General features: G+C 45.3%; 1 protein-coding gene and 1 long non-coding RNA gene across 2 annotated transcripts in view; one reads left to right on the top strand and one right to left on the bottom strand.

The window, feature by feature from the left end:
• LOC148130654 (uncharacterized) overlaps nt 1-5,443 on the top strand; it is a 34,798-nt gene extending 29,355 nt beyond the window's left edge. The window contains exon 3 of the long non-coding RNA XR_015749155.1: nt 5,365-5,443. This is a non-coding gene — a long non-coding RNA (uncharacterized LOC148130654). The remainder of the gene's footprint in view (nt 1-5,364) is intronic.
• The window catches only part of FGF5 (fibroblast growth factor 5), a 36,180-nt gene that overhangs the window by 4,384 nt on the left and 11,504 nt on the right, over nt 1-20,292 (bottom strand). Inside the window, exon 2 of the mRNA XM_026676514.2 lies at nt 17,540-17,643. Coding sequence (XP_026532299.1) covers nt 17,540-17,643 — 104 coding nt within the window. The remainder of the gene's footprint in view (nt 1-17,539; nt 17,644-20,292) is intronic.

The following is a 20,292-nucleotide window of genomic DNA, read 5'->3' as shown; positions in this document are numbered from 1 at the left end:
TGTGGCTTTTCTTCCTATCTCCCAAGGTGATTCCTACATGCCATTACATCATAAGATCAATTAAATTTATCATGACTAATTAGAAATGGAAAAGCAAGGTTCCAATGATCTGGAGGGTTGAATATAGCCCCTCCAGTCCAAATCTTCATTTGAATATGATGGCCACCAAGTGAACTTTGGACTACACCAGAGATTAAAAACCTGTGAATCTTCAGATACTGCTTAAGTAAATTCTCATCTGATTGGGAATTATAGTTTGGGAATTATAGTTCTACATCTGGATGCTCAGTCACAGGTACCCATTCATTTTCTTGACCTCATAAAGAGAAAGGAGATGTTAAGATTCTAAACCAGGGGTATCAAACTCAAGGCTCACGGGCCGGATTTGGCCCCCAATGTGGTCGGATCCATCCCACAGGGCCATCCTGAAAAATTCAAGGAGCCAGGCTCAGATTGCTTTGACCCCGTCTACCTGCATCGCTTCGGCCCATCTACCCACTGCAAAGAGGAAACGTTGGGACAGTGTCGCTTCAGCCCAGTCTACCCAATGTGAGGAGTAAGCATGAGAGCAGTTTGGGGGGTGGTGTCAAGCTGGCCATGCCCACCCAGTCAGCCACACCCTGTGAGTGGTGTCAAGCTGGTGACACCCACCTGGTTGGCCCCACCCACCCAGTCAGCCACACCTGGCCGGCCCCCCCGAGGCTGATCTCAGCCCTGATACAGCACTCAATGAAATTGGGTGTGACACCCCTGTTCTAAACAATAATACAAGCTGTTTATTTTGGTAATCAACGCCCTTGACTGATCAATTTTCCACATTAACCTCGCTTTCATCTCCACCTGCATTTAACTAGAGAGAAAAGGAAGCAGCGGTTTTGAGGAAGCGCTTCCAAATGTTTCATTTCGTATCCTTCCCAGGGGTGGGCTTCTGGAGGTTCGCAGGGGTTCGGGAAGAGCCCCTAGCTAAGATTCTGTGCAGTTTGGAGAACCCCCAAATCCCATTCCTGGCTGGCTCCACCCTCCTCTCCCCTCCCCTCCTAGGACTACCCACATGGCCTGTTTTGGATGCAGGTAAGTGCAGGATGTGCGCAGAGGCTCGGTTAGGGCAAAAAACCGGGCCTCCCGGAAGTTTTGGAAGGCCGGAAATGGGCCTGTTTCCGGCTTCCAGAGAGCCTCCGGAGCCTGGGAGGGCCGTTTTCATCCTCCTGGAGGCTCGAGGAAAGCCTCCGGAGCCCAGGGAAGGCAAAAACACCCCCCTACACACACCATGGTGCAGGAGGCTGACTAGGCCACGCCCATCATGGCCACGTCCACCCAGCAACTGGGCAGTGAACCTTTTGCTAAAATTTTTGAAGCCCACCCCTGATCCTTCCCCATGCTGGTTTGCTGGTGGAGGAAGACCAATTCTGCTATTTCCTCCTCCCTCCCAAGAAGGTGGGAGCTACGGATCCAGAAAACAACAGAGAGAAGCTGGAAAATGATCTGTTTGCCTGGTCACGAATTCCTCTCGCCGACCTGATCCCCTCTAAATCTGAGAAGACGACGTCACAGGATTGCCTCCCGAAGGTCTTAAGTTTGTTTTGGAAAGGAAACATGTCTCCCGTCTATCAACAGGCCTTCTTCAATTTGGGTGAGTGGGAAGGGTGACTGGGGAAGTCAGAGGTCTCTACTCACTACGATACGGAAGAGGGGGAAATTGTGGTGAGAGAAACTGTCAACAAAGCGGATTCTCCTCTCCTCTCAATTTCTCATGAAGGATGGCTTTTCTGGCAAACTTTTCCTGCTCCTCTTTTCTCAGGGGCTCTGGGTTTTGTTTTGTTTTTTTGACAGAGTCAGGATTGTCTAAGCCAAGAGTGGCAAACTCGATTTCTTGATGAAACTTGATGAGGGCCGCATCAGGGTTGTGTTTGACCTCGGTGGGGAGGGGCTGGCCAAGGTAGGTGTAGCCAGTATGGAAGTAGCCAACTCGACATCACTTGTGTTGGGGGCGCCTGTGGCGGCCAAGTGCTAAGGCAGGACTTCCCTCAGACCCTCCTTCACTCTCATTATAATCTTCCTTCCTTCCCTTCTTCCTTTCCTCTTCATTCTCCTTTCTTCTTCCTTCCCCTCTTTCCTTCTTTTTCCTTTCTTCCTTGCTCTCTTCCCATCTTTCCTTCTTTTTGCCTTTCCTCTTTTATTTTCTCCTTTCCTGTCCCTTCTTACATGCTCACATGCAAAAGGGGAAACATTTCTCCTTTTGTTTTGTTTTTAGTTTGTTCTGCTAGCCCTCTGCCAGCAAACACAGAGCTTGGAGGGGCCATGCCTCCCCCAAACTCCCTTCTTGCTGGCAGAGGCACTGCGGGCCAGTCCTTTCCTTTGTCCAGAGCGTCCCAGTGGGCCAGATCTAAGCACTCATGGGCCACATCTGGCCCATGGGCCTTGAGTTTGACACCTCTGGTCTAAGCCTTAGAGATCTCCACCACAGCCCACCTAGTCTTCTCAGAAACTTGCATTAACTCACAGCTTCAACCCTCCGGGGTTGTGTTAGTTTTGTCTCTGACTACTTCCTAAGGCTGCCAGCTTTTGAAAACAAAGAGTACAGCCGTTGCTTCCTCCATCGGCTAATGAATGGACTGAGATGACCTTTGTCTCAGTGGGACTGGAGAAAAAGATTGAGTTGCAAAGTTGCGAACTCAGCTTGGCAGTGGAAGTGCATTGTCCGAAGATAAAATGAAGAACTTTTTGGAAGCTGAAAAAGGCACAGGAGGTGGAATTCTGATCCTTCCATTTTGCAGGCTTGCAAGAAGCACATATTCTTAAAGATAAGGGATCTCCAGCAATAAAGCAGAAATAGTTTCTAAGCCTCCTTTTAAAATCTCGCTGTATGTTGGACCTTATTAAGGTAAAGGTTCCCCTTGCACATACGTGCTAGTCGTTTCCAGCTCTAGGGGGCGGTGCTCATCTCCGTTACAAAGCCGAAGAGCCAGCGCTGTCTGAAGATGTCTCCGTGGTCATGTGGCTGGCATGACTAAACGCCGAAGGCGCACAGAACACTGTTTCCTTCCCACCAAAGTGGTCCCTATTTTTCTACTTGCATTTTTTTACATGCTTTCAAATTGCTAGGTCGGCAGAAGCTGGGACCAGTAACGGGAGCTCACTCCATTACGTGGTGTTAGGGATTCGAACCGCCAAATTGCTGACCTTGCTGATCGACAAGCTCAGGATCTTAGCCACCGTGTCCCTCCTGCACCTTATTAGATGTGCCTTTTCTTTCATGTTGTGTCATTTCAGTAAGTCATAGCAAGGAGAAGAACTTGACCATCCTTGACTGACCTTCATAAAGCTATCCAGGGTTGGATCTGGTTAGCGTGGGAGAGAAGATCACCAAGAAATCCTAGGATTGTAGAGGAGAAAGATGTAATGGTATGTGGGAATGACCTTGGCATGGGAAGAGAGGCTCTCTTAGGGAATGATCAGATAACAGCAGGGGGGAACCTGCAACCACAAAAAGGGATATAGAAAGAAACTCAAAAAAGAAACTTCTCTAACTTATCAGGCTGTTAAAAAAAAGATGGCAGAAGATTAGTACTTTCAGAGTGGCAAGATTCTATTCATGTAGCTTATAATGAAGTAGAATTAGCTCAGATTCTTATGTTTTCTGCCTGGTCTACTTGGGAAGGTTTACAATAAGGAAGTCAACATTACATCCTGGAAGAAAGCAGTGAGGAATTATTTTTTTTATCCCTGTAGGATTTTAGGTCACTTCAATCTGTCAGCTCCCAGCAGCATAAAACGACCTAATATTGAATTACTGTCTGTTTTGGAAGCATTACTGCTTCAGACAAGAAGACGGTACAAAGAGTGGTGAGGATGGCAGAATAGATTATTGGTACTTCACTTCCTTCTATCCAGGACATGGCATATAAGTGATGCTTGAGCAGGGTCCGCAAGATTGTCTGGGATGCTTCCCATCCTCTTCACGAGCAGTCTTCCTTGTTACCTTCTGGGAAGAGGATTCGTGATGTCCAAAGCATAACATCCCAATTCAGTCGCAGTTTTATTCCATATAGTATGAACCTTATAAAATTTCCACTTTCCTATTTCTGCTATGTACTCAAAATGAACTTATATATATAATGTGTGTGTGTGTGTGTGTATTTGTATATTTGCATGATGCATACAAATGTATATGTGTATGTATGTATGTATGTATGTATGTATGTATGTATGTATGTAGCATGTGTATATCTTTGTTATGTATGTCTTTGGGTAGATATACATTTTCTCTTGAAGAGCAGGCAACAAAATTTCATTTTTAATATGGGCCAGGATACCCACAATAACAAAAAGACAATAAAAGTTATCTTATAGAATATAGAACAACAGAATTGGAAGGGACCGTGGAGGTCTTCTAGTCCAACCCCCTGCTTAGGCAGGAAACCCTGTACCATTTCAGACAAACGGTTATCCAATCTCTTCTTAAAAACTTCCAGTGATGGAGCATATACAACTTCTGGAGGCAAGTTGTTCCACTGATTAATTGTTCTAACTGTCAAGAAATTTCTCCATAGTTCTAGGTTGCTTCTCTCTTTGGTTAGTTTCCACCCATTGTTTCTTGTTCTACCTTCAGGTGCTTTGGAGAATAGCTTGACTCCCTCTTCTTTGGGGCAGCCCCTGGTTATCTTATCTTAATATGTAATTTAGGATGAAAACTATACAGTTAATTAAAATACAGAAACCAGAAGTACAGGTAGTCCCCTACTTACAACAATTGAGCCCAAAATTTATGTTGCTGAGGGAGATGGTTGTTAAGTGAGTTTTGCCCCATTTTGCAACCTTTCTCGCCACAATTGTTAAATGAATCACTGTAGTTATTAAGCTATTAACCCAGTAGTTAAGTGAATCTGGCTTCCCCATTGACTTTACTCATCAGAAGGTTGCAAAAGGTGATCATGTGATCCCAGGGCACTGCCACTGTCATAAATATGAGTTGCCAAGTGTCTAAATTTTGATCACATTACCGTGGGGATGTTGCAATGGTTATAAATGTGAGAAACAGTCATAAGCCCCTTTCTTTAGCCTTGCTGTAACTTCGAACAGTCACTAAATGAATTGTTGTAAGTCGAGAACTACCTGTATCATTTTCTACCTCAAAAAACGCTGAAACCCATGCTGCCAATTTTCAGCAATCATGATGCTGAAATTCGGCGTTGCAATCAGAGTAGATTCTGGGATTGTCAAAAACAAAACACACTAGAATAAAATGGAAAAAAAAATTATTCCAAAGCTCAAAACAACTCACCTCCGTTATATGGGAATCATAAATATATAAACATAAGTCTGGACTGTGACAAAATGTGATCTTTTTTTTAATTATTATTTCAGGTATGAAATAATACACATCAACATCAACGCCCAAATGTTGGGAGACCTTTTCTAGACAGAACCTCCAGAAAAACACATCGCTGGAATGTCTAGTGTTATTCTACTCTGGTAAACCACCCTTCCAAAATGGATAAAGGCTGCTTCCCATCCACCCAACATCTGCTAGGAAAGTTATGTCTTCCCTCTAATCTTTGTCTGGCCATTCGCACCACAACACAAAGAGGCAAGAGCAGTGGTGTGAACTTATCTACAGCTACTGAGGCGAGACCTGTGTTTCCAGCCAAGCTCTGTGTCAAGCAGAAGAGCACTTGTTTTGTCTCCTGGGACATTAATTTTCCTCAGCTGCCTTTGCCATCGGCAAGGAAAAGAATAGCACACTAGAAAAAAAAAAAGCCTTGGTAAATTTTGCTCTTTTGTAATTTAAATAAGCTCCAGACAACAACATCTAAACCAGGTCCTTCCTTACCAACAGTAATACCAGGTTAAGTTTATTGTCCCAAAGGTGATTTTTTTTTCAAGAGGCAACTGGACTTTTCTTGTTTTTTTTTTCCTTTGAAGACGTTTTCCTTCTCATCCAAGAAACTTCTTCAACTCTGACTGGATGGTGGGGAATGGAAGGATTTATACTCCTTGGCTTGCAGACAGCTGGTCATTTGCATTCTTTTAGCAAATTATTGAGGCCACCTGGAGGTGTATCTGTGTCATCAGAGTCACATGAGTGGTGCAATTGGGTGTGGAGCCTTTCAACAGTTCCAAGAAGGTTCCACATCCATTTGCACCACTTAGGTGACCCTGATGACACAGATAAATCTCCAGGTGACCTTAATGACTCTCACTAAAAGGATGCAAATGACCAGCTGTCTGCAAGGGGTATAAATCTTTCCATTCCCCACCATCCACTCAGAGTTGAAGAAGCTTTCTGGATGAGAAGTGAAACATATTGAAAGAAAAACCAGAAAGTCCAGTGGACTCTTGAAAAAAAGCACCTTTGGGACAACCATGACCTGGATGACTGAGAATCTCCATAGACAATTAATTTTATTATGTCATGTAATCATCCACTGATTACACATCATGCATGAGACTGGATATAAGAGATCTGTGATCTTACCCAGGTGATTTAAAGAAATATTGTTTGTGGTGATGGTTTCTATCTCCTTGAATTAGAAGTGCTGGGAGAGTTTGCTTCTATTCAGAAATTTGCTACATATTTTTATAATCCAGTCCCACTCTCGTGATGTTTCAAACTTTTTACATCCCAAATTCCAAAATTCTACAACAACAACAACAACACATACACACACACACACACACACACAAAAAAAAAATGCTGGGAATTTATGGAACTGGAGTCTCATGAACAAGAACAGGTTGAAGAAAATCAACCAGCTGCATTGCCTTGGTAAAGAATGGGAAAGGTCAGGGGTTGCTCAGCTACAAGTCCCACCCACATGGTTAGAGATAAGGCATTCTGGGAAATGTTAAGTAACACCTGGAGCAGTACAGACTCCCTGCACCATTCAAAAACTTTGTTCCTTATCAGGTGTTTCTACACAAACTCACTTGCGGTATTTTCCACCACCTCATGTTTTTGATATAGAAGCACATATAATTTTATATACTGCTTATAATATCTCTTTGTCCTTCAAGTTCTTTCTTTACTTCTCCATGGGGAAGTCATCCATTGTGACCATCTTCCTCCACCTACATTTATCTCACACCTGTTTCATTTTGCATTGAATACACACCTAATTAAAATGCATTCCTAAGAGCAATAGCACTTAGACTTATATACCGCTTCACAGTGCTTTTACAGCACTCTCTAAGTGGTTTCCAAAGTCAGCCTATTGCCCCTAACAATCTGGCTCTTCATTTTACGGACCTCAATAAGGATGGAAAGCTGAGTCAACCTTGATCCGGTCAGGATGGAATTGTTGGTGGGCGGCAGTCAGCAGAAGTAGCCTGCAGTACTTCATTCTAACCACAATGCCACCAGGACTCCTTCTGGATGCTCTCCAATCAACACTTCTTTTGCCTCCATTATCATATCTCAACTCCAGACCCACCTATTTTTCCTAATTTATTGTACTATACTTAGCAGGATATACTGCCCTAGCAGTTAAGACACTGGGCTTGTTGACCAGGGGCTTGGCAGTTTAAGAGCCAAATACCAAATGACGGGGCGAGCTCCCATTCTTGCCCAGCTCCTGCCAAACTTAGCAATTCAAAAGCATGCAAGTGCGAGTAGATAAATAGGTATCCCATTGGTGGGAAGGTAACATGGCACCAGTGGTGTGTTTCAAAAATTTTTCCTACCAGCGCAGAGCTTGCTTTGGAGCTTGCTTTGTGCGTACATGCGCAGTGATCAAACCCAAAAAATCTGCCTCTGCCTCCCAGCAATTTGCCTCCTTGTAGCAAACAGTAAACAGCCTGTTTCAGTTTCAGTTTTGGTTTCAGCACAGCCTGATTAGCACAAGCAGCTGATTGTCGGTTGGATTAGCCTCCTGACGATCAGCTGTTTCAGGCTGCAGGGATTACCATAGCCTATTGCCACCTCCGTGCGCCCCATTTTCAGCCTCCGCATACCCCGTTTGTAGCCTCCACAGGTGCATGGAGGCTGAAAACGGGGTGTGCGGAGGCAGCAATAGGCTATGGCCATCCCTGCAGCCTGAAACAGCTGATCGTCGGGAGGCTGATCCAACTAACAATCAGCTGCTTGTGCTAATCTGGCTGTGCCGAAGCTGAAACTGAAACAGGCTGCTTACTGCAAGGAGGCAAATGACTGGGAGGCAGAGGGTGGGAGCCGGCAAGTGGGCGGGGCCAGTCAAAATTTTCCCTATCAGTCCACAAGGACCAGTCAGTACTGGCTGAATACCATCCCTGCATGGCACCTTGGTGTATAGTCATGCCAGCCCTATGACCATAGAAGAATTTTGTGAAAATCCTGGCTTTCTGGGCTAAGAAATGCAGCTAACACTGATCTCTAGCATTGGACACAAATGGATAGGGGAAACCTTTTCTTTTCTTTTTAACCATATACTTTCCTCTTGACTGATCTCTACCACTTGGGGTGTTTTTGTACAAGGGTGGGATCTAAACCAGGGTTCCCCAATCCCTGGATCGCAGCCGGAAGTGGTATTCAGCTGGTTCTGCCCAGTTCTGGAGAATTGGAAGTGGAAATTTTGAGTAGTTTGGAGAATTGGCAAATCCCACCTCTGACTGGCCCTGCCCCCATCTAGTCTCACCTCCTGAGTCCCAGCTGATCGGCTGGGTCTTCTTTTGTTGTTCTGCCCAGGAGAACGGAGATGGAAAGCAGGTTAGTGGGCTGGGGAGGGAATGGGGATTTTGCAGTATCCTTCCCCTGCCACGCTCACCAAACCACACCCACCAAGCCACACCACATCACGCCTGCCAAGCCACGCCCACATAACCGCTAGTAAAAAAAATTTGAATCCCACAGACCTTGAGCCCTTTGGAACCGGGCCACAGAAGTGGTGTGTGAGCACATGTTCACAGGCGCACATCCCCACTTGCGAGAACTGTGGGCAAACACGTCCACCACTTGTGCAAATGGAGCTGCGTGTGCATGCATGCTTGACTGCCATACACACGGAACCCTTCCCTTTCCCCCTCCCAGCCAATCCGCAAAACTTTTGGGGGGACTCTTGATTTAAACTATGCCACTTTTCCCTCTTTCCTTCCGGAACTGATTTTCTGCAGGTAGGAAAAAGAACCAGAGGGACACTATAAGCAAAAAAACAAACAAACAAAAAGAGGGTGGGGAGGTCACCAAAGAAATACTTCATCCATAAAGCCCATAGATGAGATAAGGTGGATGCACAAGGAACGTGGAATACAAAGTCACCCCTTTCATGGAACACGAATCATGGAAATTGGTTTGGATCAATGATTGCATTCAGAGTTTGATTTCTTTTTTTAAAAAGGGGGGAAGAAAAGGGAGAAGGAGAAAGAGAGGCGGATCTGCAATCAAAGCTTTAATTGGTTTTGTAATGACTAGATACGGTAAGCCCAGTTTTTCCCAGCCTCTTAATTTATATGACAGATGTACATTCTTGCAAGTCACATGTTAAACCGGTGCAGCTGACATGTCACTCTATACCCTTCCTGCCTCAAGAAAGCTGCTTTCCTGTTTATTCTTTTGCGTTCCGCGTGTGTGTTTATCTGTCATGTGCTGCTTAACCTTCTGCGGATTGAAAAACAAAACCAGAAACAATTCCTTATCCCTTGAGTGATCTCGGTCTGGGAAAGAACTGGGAGTTAACGGTACCGGTTGGGTCTGGTTTATCTGCTTTGCCTTAAATGTCTTTCCTTTTTCCTAAGAGGTTCCGTAGCAAAAGAGAAGAAATCACAAGGATTAAAGGAAAAGGAAACCCTCTTTTCAGTCGATTAGTTCTTAACAACTCCCTTTAAAAAAAAAAAAATATATGTTTTCCTTTTGTAAAAAGTGCCTTGCTGCTGCTGCAAAAAATACTGATTTTAAAACTTTGGCATACATTAGGGACATGATGGCGAACCTATGGCAGGCGTGCCACAGGTGGCACACAGAGCCATTTGTGCAGGCACGTGAGCCCCAGCCAAACCTACCTGCGCTGCGCATGTGTGCGCCTCCCAACTGATTTTCGGCCCATTTGAGGCCATTTTTGGCCTCCCAGAGACTCAAGGGAAGCCTCTGCAGCCTCGGAAGGCCAAAAAAAGGGGCCTTCCGGAAATACCAGAAGTGCCGAAACGAGCCCATTTTCATCCTCCCGAGGCTCCCGAGGCTTTCCTCAAGCCCCCAGGAGGCCAAAAATGGCCTCCTTTGGGCTCCAGAAGGCCTCCGGAGGCTGAAAATGGGCACTTCCGCTATTTCCGGAAGGCCCATTTTTTGGCCTCTCGAGGCTGCAGAGGCTTCCCTTGAGCCTCTGGGAGGCCAAAAATGGTCTCAAACAGGCCGAAAATCAGCTGGGAGGCATGCACATGTGCAGCACAGGCAAGGGGACAGGGAGAGGGTATGGCGCGTAAGCGCAGGGGGGCAGGGTACACTGCATTGTGGGTGCCGGCGTGCACTATCATGCATGCGCACGCTTTCGGCACACCATAACAAAAAGGTTCGCCATCACTGCATTAGGGCCTTGAAAATGTATTTGAACAGCAAGAGGATTTATAGCCCAATCCTACACATCCCATGTAAGGGTATAAGGGTATATAGGATATATATAATCCTATATTTATTCGATAGGGTTCGAGACCCTGTCGCATGGAGCTTGACATAAGGGTGTGTGATGGCTCAGTGATTAAAGCTATAAAGCTGACAGCCCGGGTTTGAGACCCGAGCTCCATGAGACAGGGTGAGCTCCCATCCTCACTCCAGCTCCTGCCCACCTAGCAGTTCGAAAGCATGCAGATGTGAGTAGATTAATAGGTACCACTTCTGGGGGAAGGTAACAGCATTCCATGCACGTTTGGCATATAGCTATGCTGGCCACATGACCACGGAAAGTGTCTTCAAACAACGTTGGCTCCCGTCGCCAAGTAACGGAGATGAGCACCGCAGAATCAGACACAACTGACAGGGAAACCTTTATCTTTTACCTGTACCTCAGTGTTTTTCAACCTTGGTTGCCTGAGGATGTGGGATCTGGAAAGATAGCTGGCTCAGGAATTCTGGGAGTTGAAGTCCACACATCTTCAAGAGCCCAAGGTTGAGAATCCTTCCTGCTCCTTTTTTTAAAAAAATGAAGATTCCCTCAGATCTGGCTCCTGGAGACCTTACAAACACATCTGTGTGGCTTTTTAAATTTGTTTTTTTAAAAAAACAATACAGGAGGGGCTTCCTTTTTCCAAGGATGGATATTCAACTTTTCAGCCCAGCCTGTAGCTCTGCGTTTTTATGGTGATCTGCCACCCAACTCGGTTGCAATCCTGCTTAGTTTGCTGAGATCAGCCGAGCCTGGTTAGGCCTTACCATGTCAGAGATGGTATTCAGCAGGTTCTGGCCCAGTTCTGGAGAACCAGTAGCAGAAATTTTGCATAGTTTGGAGAACCGGCAAATCCCACCTCTGATTGGCCCCACCAACCCCATCTCTTTTCTGCCTCCCGAGTCCCAGCTGATTGGCTGGGTGTTCTTTGGTTGCCCTGCACAGGAGAACGGAGCTGGAAAGCAGGTTAGTGGGGTGGGGAGGGAATGGAGACTTTGCAGTATCCTTCCCCTGCCATGCCCACCAAGCCAAACCACGCCCACCAAGCCACGCCCACAGAACCAGTAGTAAAAAAAAAATTGAATCCTACCACTGTATCATGTGCATGTTTATGAAGAAGTTTAAAAAACCAATTGAAAGTGTTAGATCGGGTAGATCGGTCCCCACAGAGACGCGAGACCAAAAGTGAACATTCAGCTCTTTATTCAGTATACAGTTCTGTACAAGACCTGCGATCCATGGCAGCCCTTCATATAGGAACTGCTCGCGGCTCAGCGGCCAATGACAGGGCTTTGAATCTCCCGCGATCGGCTCGGCCAATCGCGGTTGATTCTTAGCGCGCCAATCACGGCCGTTCAGTTGTCCAATCAGGTTGCGGTCCGTGTGGACCAATCAGGATTCAGGATTTGGAGTATGCTAATATAGAACAGAAAACAATGGGACTTTTCTCCTGTCACATTTCATCAGGTTTCTCTCTCTCTCTCTCTTGCCCTCCCTCTGTGTGTGTGTGTGTGTGTGTGTGTGTGTGTGTAGAGAGAGAAAGAAAGAGAGGGAGGGAAGAAGAGAGAGAGAGAGGGAGGGAGGGAGGAAGGATGAGGAAGAGAGAGAGAGAGAGAACTGAAGCCATCTGTGTCAGGAGCTAAGAATTGGCAGAATCCTTCTTGCTTCCGAATCCAGCTTCCTTCCGACAAACTGCTTTATAATTTAATTAAACCACCCCTTTGGTGGATGTCTGAAATGCAGCTATGGAAAGGCGCCTATAGAATTTCCATCCTCCTTCCAAAAAGAACCGAATGTTATTTTGCGTTTGGCTAGCAATCTTCTAATCCTTGATAACAAAGACTTCCTATGAGTGACAAGCACAGCTCCCGATGAGGTGCTCTTCAAACTCATTAGCCCGTCCGTCTTGCCAAAGCAAGAAAGAACAGCAGATGCTGTTTTTACATGATCAGCGTTATTTAGCCCAGTAATCTTTAGACGTTTGGCTCCGGTTTCAGCTAATTTCTTTACACTGATTTGAAGGAAGGCTCGCAGGTCACAATCCTTCCCAGAATGACCTCCCTTCGCTTGGATCCATCTGTAACAGCGCGTCTGGCTCGAAAACAAGGAGGGGGTTAATTTAATTTTAATTGTCCTTAAATCGCAAGACACGGCTTTAACAGGAAATATTAAAGTAACGTAAAGTTATCTGGGAGGAGAACCCAAGCTTTCTGCATTTTGAGGCATTCGTATACCGGCTTGTAAAGAATTATCACAAGCTTATAAATAGCCATAGCACTTAGACTTATGTACCACTTTACAATGCTTTCCAGCCCTCCCTAAGCAGTTTACAGAATCAGCCTATTGTCCCCCACCAACAATCGGAGTCCTCATTTTACCGACTTCGGAAAGATGGAAAACTGAGTCAACCTTGAAGCCAGTCAGGATCGAACTGCCAAACTGCTGGCAGCCGGCAGTCAGCAGAGTTAGCTGCAGTGCTGCTTTGTAACCACTGTGCCACCGCAGCTCATAATAACTCATTCCTGTCATTAAAGGCAGATTCTGTACAGATAGTTCCATCTTATACCAAGCTTTACCTGCAAAGGTAGTAGGATTTAAAAATAAAAAAAATGCTGAGTCATTTAGCAAAAAAAGAGGGTGAAGTTTGGGTACAAAGTACCCAGTGGCGAGTTCTATGAGAGAAGTTCTTCAACTAAGAAGAACTGCTCCAATCTCTTCAAGAGCCAAAAAAAAGGACACTCTTTTGGGGGTGCCTGGTGCCTTCACCCCAAGTTGTGCCAAAATGCATCCATCCAGATACACGGGAGAAGGCAAGACACTTGAAAAGCACTTAATACACTTGGAAAGCACTTAGGCTTATATACAACTCCATCGTGTTTTACGGCACTCTCTTAAGCAAGGGTCTTCAAATTTGGCAAGTTTAAGACTTGTGGACTTCAACTCCCAGAATTCCTGAGCTAACATGACCAGAGGAGGAGTTCTGGGAGTTGAAGTCCACAAGTCTTAAAGCTGTCAAGTTTGAAGACTCCTGGTTTACAGAGTCAGCCTATTGCCCCCCCAACCATCTGAGTCCTCATTTTACTGACCTCGGAAGGATGGAAGGCTGAGTCAACCTGGAGCTGGTCAGAATCGAAGTCCTGGCTGTGAGTGAATTAGCCTGCAATGCTGCATTCTAACGACTGAACCACCACAGCTCCTAGCAATAGCCCTTAGACATACATGTCATTTCACAGTGCTTTACAGCCCTCTCTAAGTGGTTTACAGAGTCAGCCTCTTGCCCCCAACAATCAGGGTCCTCATTTTACCCACCTCGGAAGGAGGGAAGGCTGAGTCAGCCTTCAGCCGGTCAGGATTGAACTCCAGGCTGTGGACAGAGTTAGCCTGCAATACTGCATTCTAACCACTGCGCCACTACGGCTCCTGAAAAGCAAAGCTATTGAGGTCATAGCTTGCTTATCTGGCAATGATTCCTTTGTCATAAATGAATTGAGGAAAGCTCTCCAAGCTAAAGAAAGATATGGATGCTAGTTGAGCCAAGGGGGGACTTTTGCAAAGACCAATAAGCTCTTGCCTGACAAACAATCTCTTCAGGAAGTATTTGGGACAAACTGATCCAAAAGAAAAGTTGCAGGAATTGGGTATGTCTAGTTTGATGAAAAGAAGGACCAAAGGTGAGATGATAGCTCTGTTCCAATATCTAAGGGGCAGCCACAAAGAAGAAGGGGTCAACCTCAGTGGTGGTATTCTACCGGTTCTCCCCGGTTCGCCTCGGTTTGGCCGAACTGGTAGCTCTGAGGATCATCTGTGAGCAAACTGGTTTGCTCTGACGATCAGCTGCTGGTCCCCATCCGGGCTCTATTCTGACCATTATTTCCTGGTTTTCAAGCTGCTTTGTGTGGCACAGCGGATTGCTGCATGTCGGCTGCCTAACACACAGGGAGAGGGCAGGATTGTAGGAGAAGGTTAGTAGCAAACCCTCTGCGTGCGTGCAAAGCACACGCTCACCGGACCAGTTGTTACACTGGTTGAATCACACCCCTGAGCCACGCCCACAGAACCGGTAGTAAACATTTTTGAATCCCACCACTGGTCAACCTGCTCTCCAAAGCACTTGAAGGAAGAACAAGAAGTGAAAATTCATTAAGGAGAGATCCAACCCAGAACGAAGGAGAAATTTCCTGACGGTGAGAATAACTAATCCATGGAACAATTTGCCTCCAGAAGGGTGCTCTAACACTGGAGGTTTTTAAGAAAAGATTGGACAATCATTTGTCCAGAATGGTATAGACTCTCCTGCTTGAGCAGGGGGAGGGGTGGACTAGAAGATCTCAAGCGTCCCTTCCAACTCTGTTATTCTGAGAATAATTCTGATAAAGGATCTCCATGGTGGCAGAGCACCGTTAAGTCCCCCAGTCTGGGATTTTCATATCCCCAAACCTTCAGGACACATTTTAATGGACCTATTTTTATTTTGGTTTTTCCTTTTATTCCACCATGTCTGATTCTGAGAGATTGCCTGGATAAGATCCTGCAGTTTCCTTGGCTCCTTCCTAAAGCTGACAGACTGACCCAAGGTCACTCAGCTGGCTTTGCACCCAAGGCCAGACTAGATCTCCCAGTCACCCGGTTGCTAGCCTGATGTCTTAACCACTATACCAAACTGGCTCTTCCTTCTATGTTAATTAGAAAGCAAACTCTGGCACAGAATCCAAAGGGATGTTCTAACAGGAATATCAATTCCACAGTGGAAACAGTTTTCAATTACTAGCTCAATACCCATGCTTTGCTACGAAACTATGTGGTCAGGTTAGTTTTTTGGGGGAAGGAAAATAAGGAGAAAAAAATTCTGCCTCTGCCTACTAGCATCCATCGGTATTCATCTGGCTAGCATCCTGTCAGTGTGTGATAGAATTGAGGGCTGTTTGGAAACTGAAAGGGTATTTGCTGTGTGAGCAAGAAAGAGACTGCAAAGAGGCTGGGCATGGCTTAGCTCAACCGTTCTCTACTAAAGCTGCTTAGTGCTGTGAAACTAAAACTGAAACTGAAACTTCTCCTCTGCTTATGTTTTGCATTTGGAACAGATTTCTTTTCAGGTGGGGAGGGGGAGTAGAACTCCTTAGCATCAGAGCATGTTAATAATAATATACAAAATATTAATGCTCTGATGGTCATTTCAAAAAATCCTTTCTTAGTGAGCACCTAGAAGCCAAGAGGAACATACGTGACGAATTTCAAGTTTGTAGGCTTTGCAGTTCTGGAGATTTTGTGATGATGCTTGAGTGGAATTTCACTTTTATATATATATAGATTAAGGGAAGGCAGAGATTACCGAAACCTTCAAGGTTTCAGTGAATGTCCTCTTCAAAGCTAAGCCACAAAGCAAAACAGCACCCCGCGTCTCTTTGTCAGAGCACAACAGTCCCTTTGTGTGACTCAGAAGCAAGCGGCTTTTGTGCGCGTACAAAACCATTCACTGCTGTTAACAAAGCTGAGAAACCGATGAAGGCACACCGATGCTCCTCTACGAGGCAGCGTTGCATTGGGGTGGACAACAGACAACCAGTGAATCCTGGTTACCAAAGGAGGCAAAATACCTTCCCTTCCCCATGTCTGTTAAAACACAGGTGGGTAACTGTCCCTCTGTGATGCTTTGATTCATACAGCGGGGAGAGGGCTGGATTCTAATGCTAATATTATACTTTCATGCTCTACAGAAACTATTAGCCCTTTGAGGGAGTCCGGACAAGCAACCCAACAATAAATCCAATTGCAAAAATAGGTAATAGTAAAGATCTCCCTGTCCTATAGTGTCCAATTCTAGGGCACAGTGCTTATTATCTCCATTTCTTGGCCAAGGGAACGACCAGTGCCTGAAGACATTTTACAATTCTGTGTCTTTTACAATTGTAATATTGATTGCAAGAATAGACTATAATAAATTTAGATTGAAGGGTGTAAGGTTACATTAATCTTGCAAGACTGAAAGTATTTCTCTCCTTCCTGCCTGCCTTCCTCCCTCCCTTCCTGTCCTCCGTCTCTCTCTCCTCTCCATCTCCTCTCCTCTCCTCTCCATCTCCTCTCCACTCTATCTCCTCTCCACTCTATCTCCTCTCCTCTCCACTCCTCTCCTCTCCATTTTCTCTCCTTTCCACTCCTCTCCATCTCCTCTCCTCTCCACTCCACTCCTCTCCTCTCCATTCCTCTCCTCTCGTCTCCACTCGTCTCCGTTTCCTCTCCTCTCCATCTCCTCTCCACTCCTCTCTCCTCCATTTCCTCTCCTCTCCATCTCCACTCCTCTTTTGCTCTTGACAACTGCCTGGACCAGTTCCTGCCTGGACCTGTCCCCACAGTTTCAGAGGTAGGTTGCTATTGCCTCCTTCCTAAGGCTAAAAGAGAATGACTGCCTCAAGTTTACCCCATTGGTTTCATGCCTAAACCAGGACTAGAACTCACAGTCTCCCAATTTCTAATCTGGCACCTTAATTATTCTCCTCTTCTTTGACTCTCTGGTGAACTAGGGAGGGTATTTTCTGAAGCGCTCTACACACCCTGCTCTCCTTCCGTGAACTGAGAACATGTCAATTGACCAGTGAGCAATTCCTCCTGTCTCCTGAGTTCATCCCCACATATCTTTACAGAAGTAACAACCCTCCCTTCCTACTTCTGAAATTTTGGGGAAGCTTCCAGAATAAACTGTTAAATGGAGCATTTTATCTGGGCCTGTTTTAAGGCTGCAAACGATTGGAACACTTCTTGAATCTCTAGTTAGTTGCTGTATCTAACCTACTGGTCAAAATTATATAAGCCTGAGATGGCTATTTCAAGTCGAAGGAAAATATCTTGTTATTCCTACAAACATTTCCAGAGTTTGCATAACTGAACGTCATCGTGATTAGACGATGCCGTAGCAGTGTATATTTCCCACTGAAACATTTCAACGTAGATATTGGAAACGCATGTTTGAAAGATATACTTACACTTGCATGCAGTTTTCCTTTTTTCGACATGGCTAAAAATTTGTTGCTGAAAACTCCACGTATTCCTACTATCCCCTGAGACACGGCGAATATTTCCACCATACCTACAAAGGACAGAAATCCCCAAAATAAAATTCATTTTTCATAGCACCGTAAAACAGACAAACAAAAAGAAGAGAGAAAACTGAAAGGCCTTGTCATTTTGCACTATCTGAGAAGAGGGGAAGAAAAAAAAAAAGCAGAAAAAAGTCCCTATCATTTTTTAGGCTTATAATCAGTGATTTCATGGCTGGTTGCTTCTTTGCTTGATGCTCAGTTTATCTGAATATGCATTTATTTATAGATGTCCTGAGGTTTTAAAGGACAAAACTGATGCAAAAGGAAGGGGGGAGTTTAACCACGACTTCTATTAGTAGTAACTAATTGCCTTCTGTGTGAAAAGCACCAATGGAGATGTCATGGAAGGAGACAGAAAGACCCTGGCATCTTCTAAAACATTCATTGAAGTTTCCTCATCAGTCAAACTGGAATCCTGCACTCATCTCTAGACAGGTTTGACTGGATTTAAGACTGAGATGATTCAAATGGTTCCAGGTAGTCCTCAACTTACGATCACAGTCGTAAGCCACAGAATTTCCGTGGCTAAGCAAAGTCGCGGTTAAGTGTGTAACACTGGATTTTACAAGCTTTTTTGTACAGTAAGAGTTGTTAAAACAAACCACCATCATTGCAAAGTGAATCCTGCAGTTGTTCAGTAAACCTGGCTTCTCCCATTGACACAGTTGTTAAGTGAATCACTGCAGTTGATAAGTTAATTGACAGGGTTGCTAGGTGGATCTGGCTTCCCTATTGCCATTTTCCTTGTCAGGAGGTTGCAAAATATGATTACGTGCCCCCAGAAGGCTGCAGCAGTTGTAAATACATGGCAGTTACCACAGGGGTCCCCAACCACCGGTCCGCGGACCGGTACCGGTCCGTGGAACAAGTCCTACCGGGCCGCTGGCTTGCTGGGTGCCGCCATCTTGTTTTGATGAAAAAGTGCTTCCGGTGAGCTTTTCCGGGTAGAAAGCTCACCGGAAGCACTTTTTCATCAAAACAAGATGGCGGTGCCCAGCTGATGTCGGTACCGGGCCACGCCATAAAAAAGGTTGGGGATACCGGGCCGCGGCGTAAAAAAGGTTGGGGATCACTGAGTTATCAGGTGCCCAAATTTTGATCACCTGGCCATGCATTTTGTGTGAGGATTGCTTGCAAGTCACCTTTTTCAGTGCAGTTATGACTTTGTTGCTCAATGAATGTTGTAAGTTGAAGGCTACCTGCAGAGGTTAAAAGAATCTCTAACATAGTACTGATTTTTACAATGTGTTCAATGGCCAATCCTTCCTTTTAATTCCACGAGAATGGCTGTCCGAATAAACCGTTTACTGGAGCATTTCATCTGGGCTTTTTTTAGGCTGCAAACAAACATCATGCATGTTACATACTTTTGCATACATGCAAACTTCATGCATACTGGTCGCAGGTACTCATAAAGCCCCCATAGGTGACGTAGGAGAACAGCAGGTGGAGTTAAGCATGTCATCAGCTTAGAGTCATTACGTTGCCACAAATGGTCCAAGCTCAATTGCTCTTGAATCCCATTGAACCTTATCTAGTGTCAAATTAGTTTTGAGTTTTAATTGTATATAAGCTTAAATAAACCTTGCTCCAAGGTTTATGCTGCAATTTTTACGGAGGGTCATGATTCTCTGTGAGCGACAGATACATTCTGAAATTGCACAGGGCGGAGGCATGCATTCAATCTAAAACTGGAAAAACTCCAACCCTCTGCGCATTTTAAAGCTACCTGCATGGAGAAGTACAATGTATTGGACTGCCTGGCTTTGTGTAATTCCGAAAAGCCCTGCACCAAACATTGATCGGTGCTATTACATTATTCTGTTACAATGAGTTGACGTTTCCACAACATGCCTTGCAATGCTCCACTTGCAAGTTCTACTTGCACCCTTTGAATAGGACATTCAGGCTGTTGAGACGGTCAACCACCACAACACCAAAAAAGCTAGAAAGAAACATATTGCCACCAGGCTATGGAGGATACCAACCTGACCAAAGAGGTAAAAGACAAGAAAGGGCCCAAAATTAGGTTCTCTGCCCCAAACTAGGTCATCCACTGATTCCCAAGTAGAGAAGCAATCAACATGGATGATGAATTGATATTCTGTTGCGTCTGTGAGACTTGATCTTTGCTTGCTGACTGCTCAATGGTAATCAACCAGTGGTGGGATTCAAATTTTTTTACTACTAGTTCTGTGGGTGAGGCTTAGTGGGTGTGGCTTGGTGGGCATGGCAGGGGAAGGATATTGCAAAATCCCCATTCCCTCCCCATCAGAGGTGGTGTTCAGCCAGTTCTGACAGGTTCTGGAGAACCAGTAGTGGAACTTTTGAGCGGTTTGGAGAACTGGCAAATCCCACCTCTGACTGGCCCCACCCCCATCTATTCTCTGCCTCCCAAATCCCAGCTGATCGGCTGGGTCTTCTTTTGTTGCCCTGCACAGGAGAACAGAGCTGGAAAGCAGGTTAGTGGGGTGGGGAGGGAATGGGGACTTTAAAGTACCCTTCCCCTGCTAACCCAACCAAGCCATGGCCACAGAACTGGTAGTAAAAAAAATTGAATCCAACTGCTGCTCCCCACCCCACTAACCTGCTTTCCAGCTCCGTTCTCCTGTGCAGGGCAACCAAAGAAGACGCAG

This window comes from Notechis scutatus, chromosome 4, assembly GCF_049901735.1.
Source record: "Notechis scutatus isolate UNSWTSFEM ecotype Mainland chromosome 4, rNotScu1.2, whole genome shotgun sequence".
Lineage (NCBI taxonomy): Eukaryota > Metazoa > Chordata > Lepidosauria > Squamata > Elapidae > Notechis > Notechis scutatus.
The sequence above is the reverse complement of the archived record's forward strand: the minus strand, read 5'-3'. Positions and strand labels throughout refer to the sequence as shown.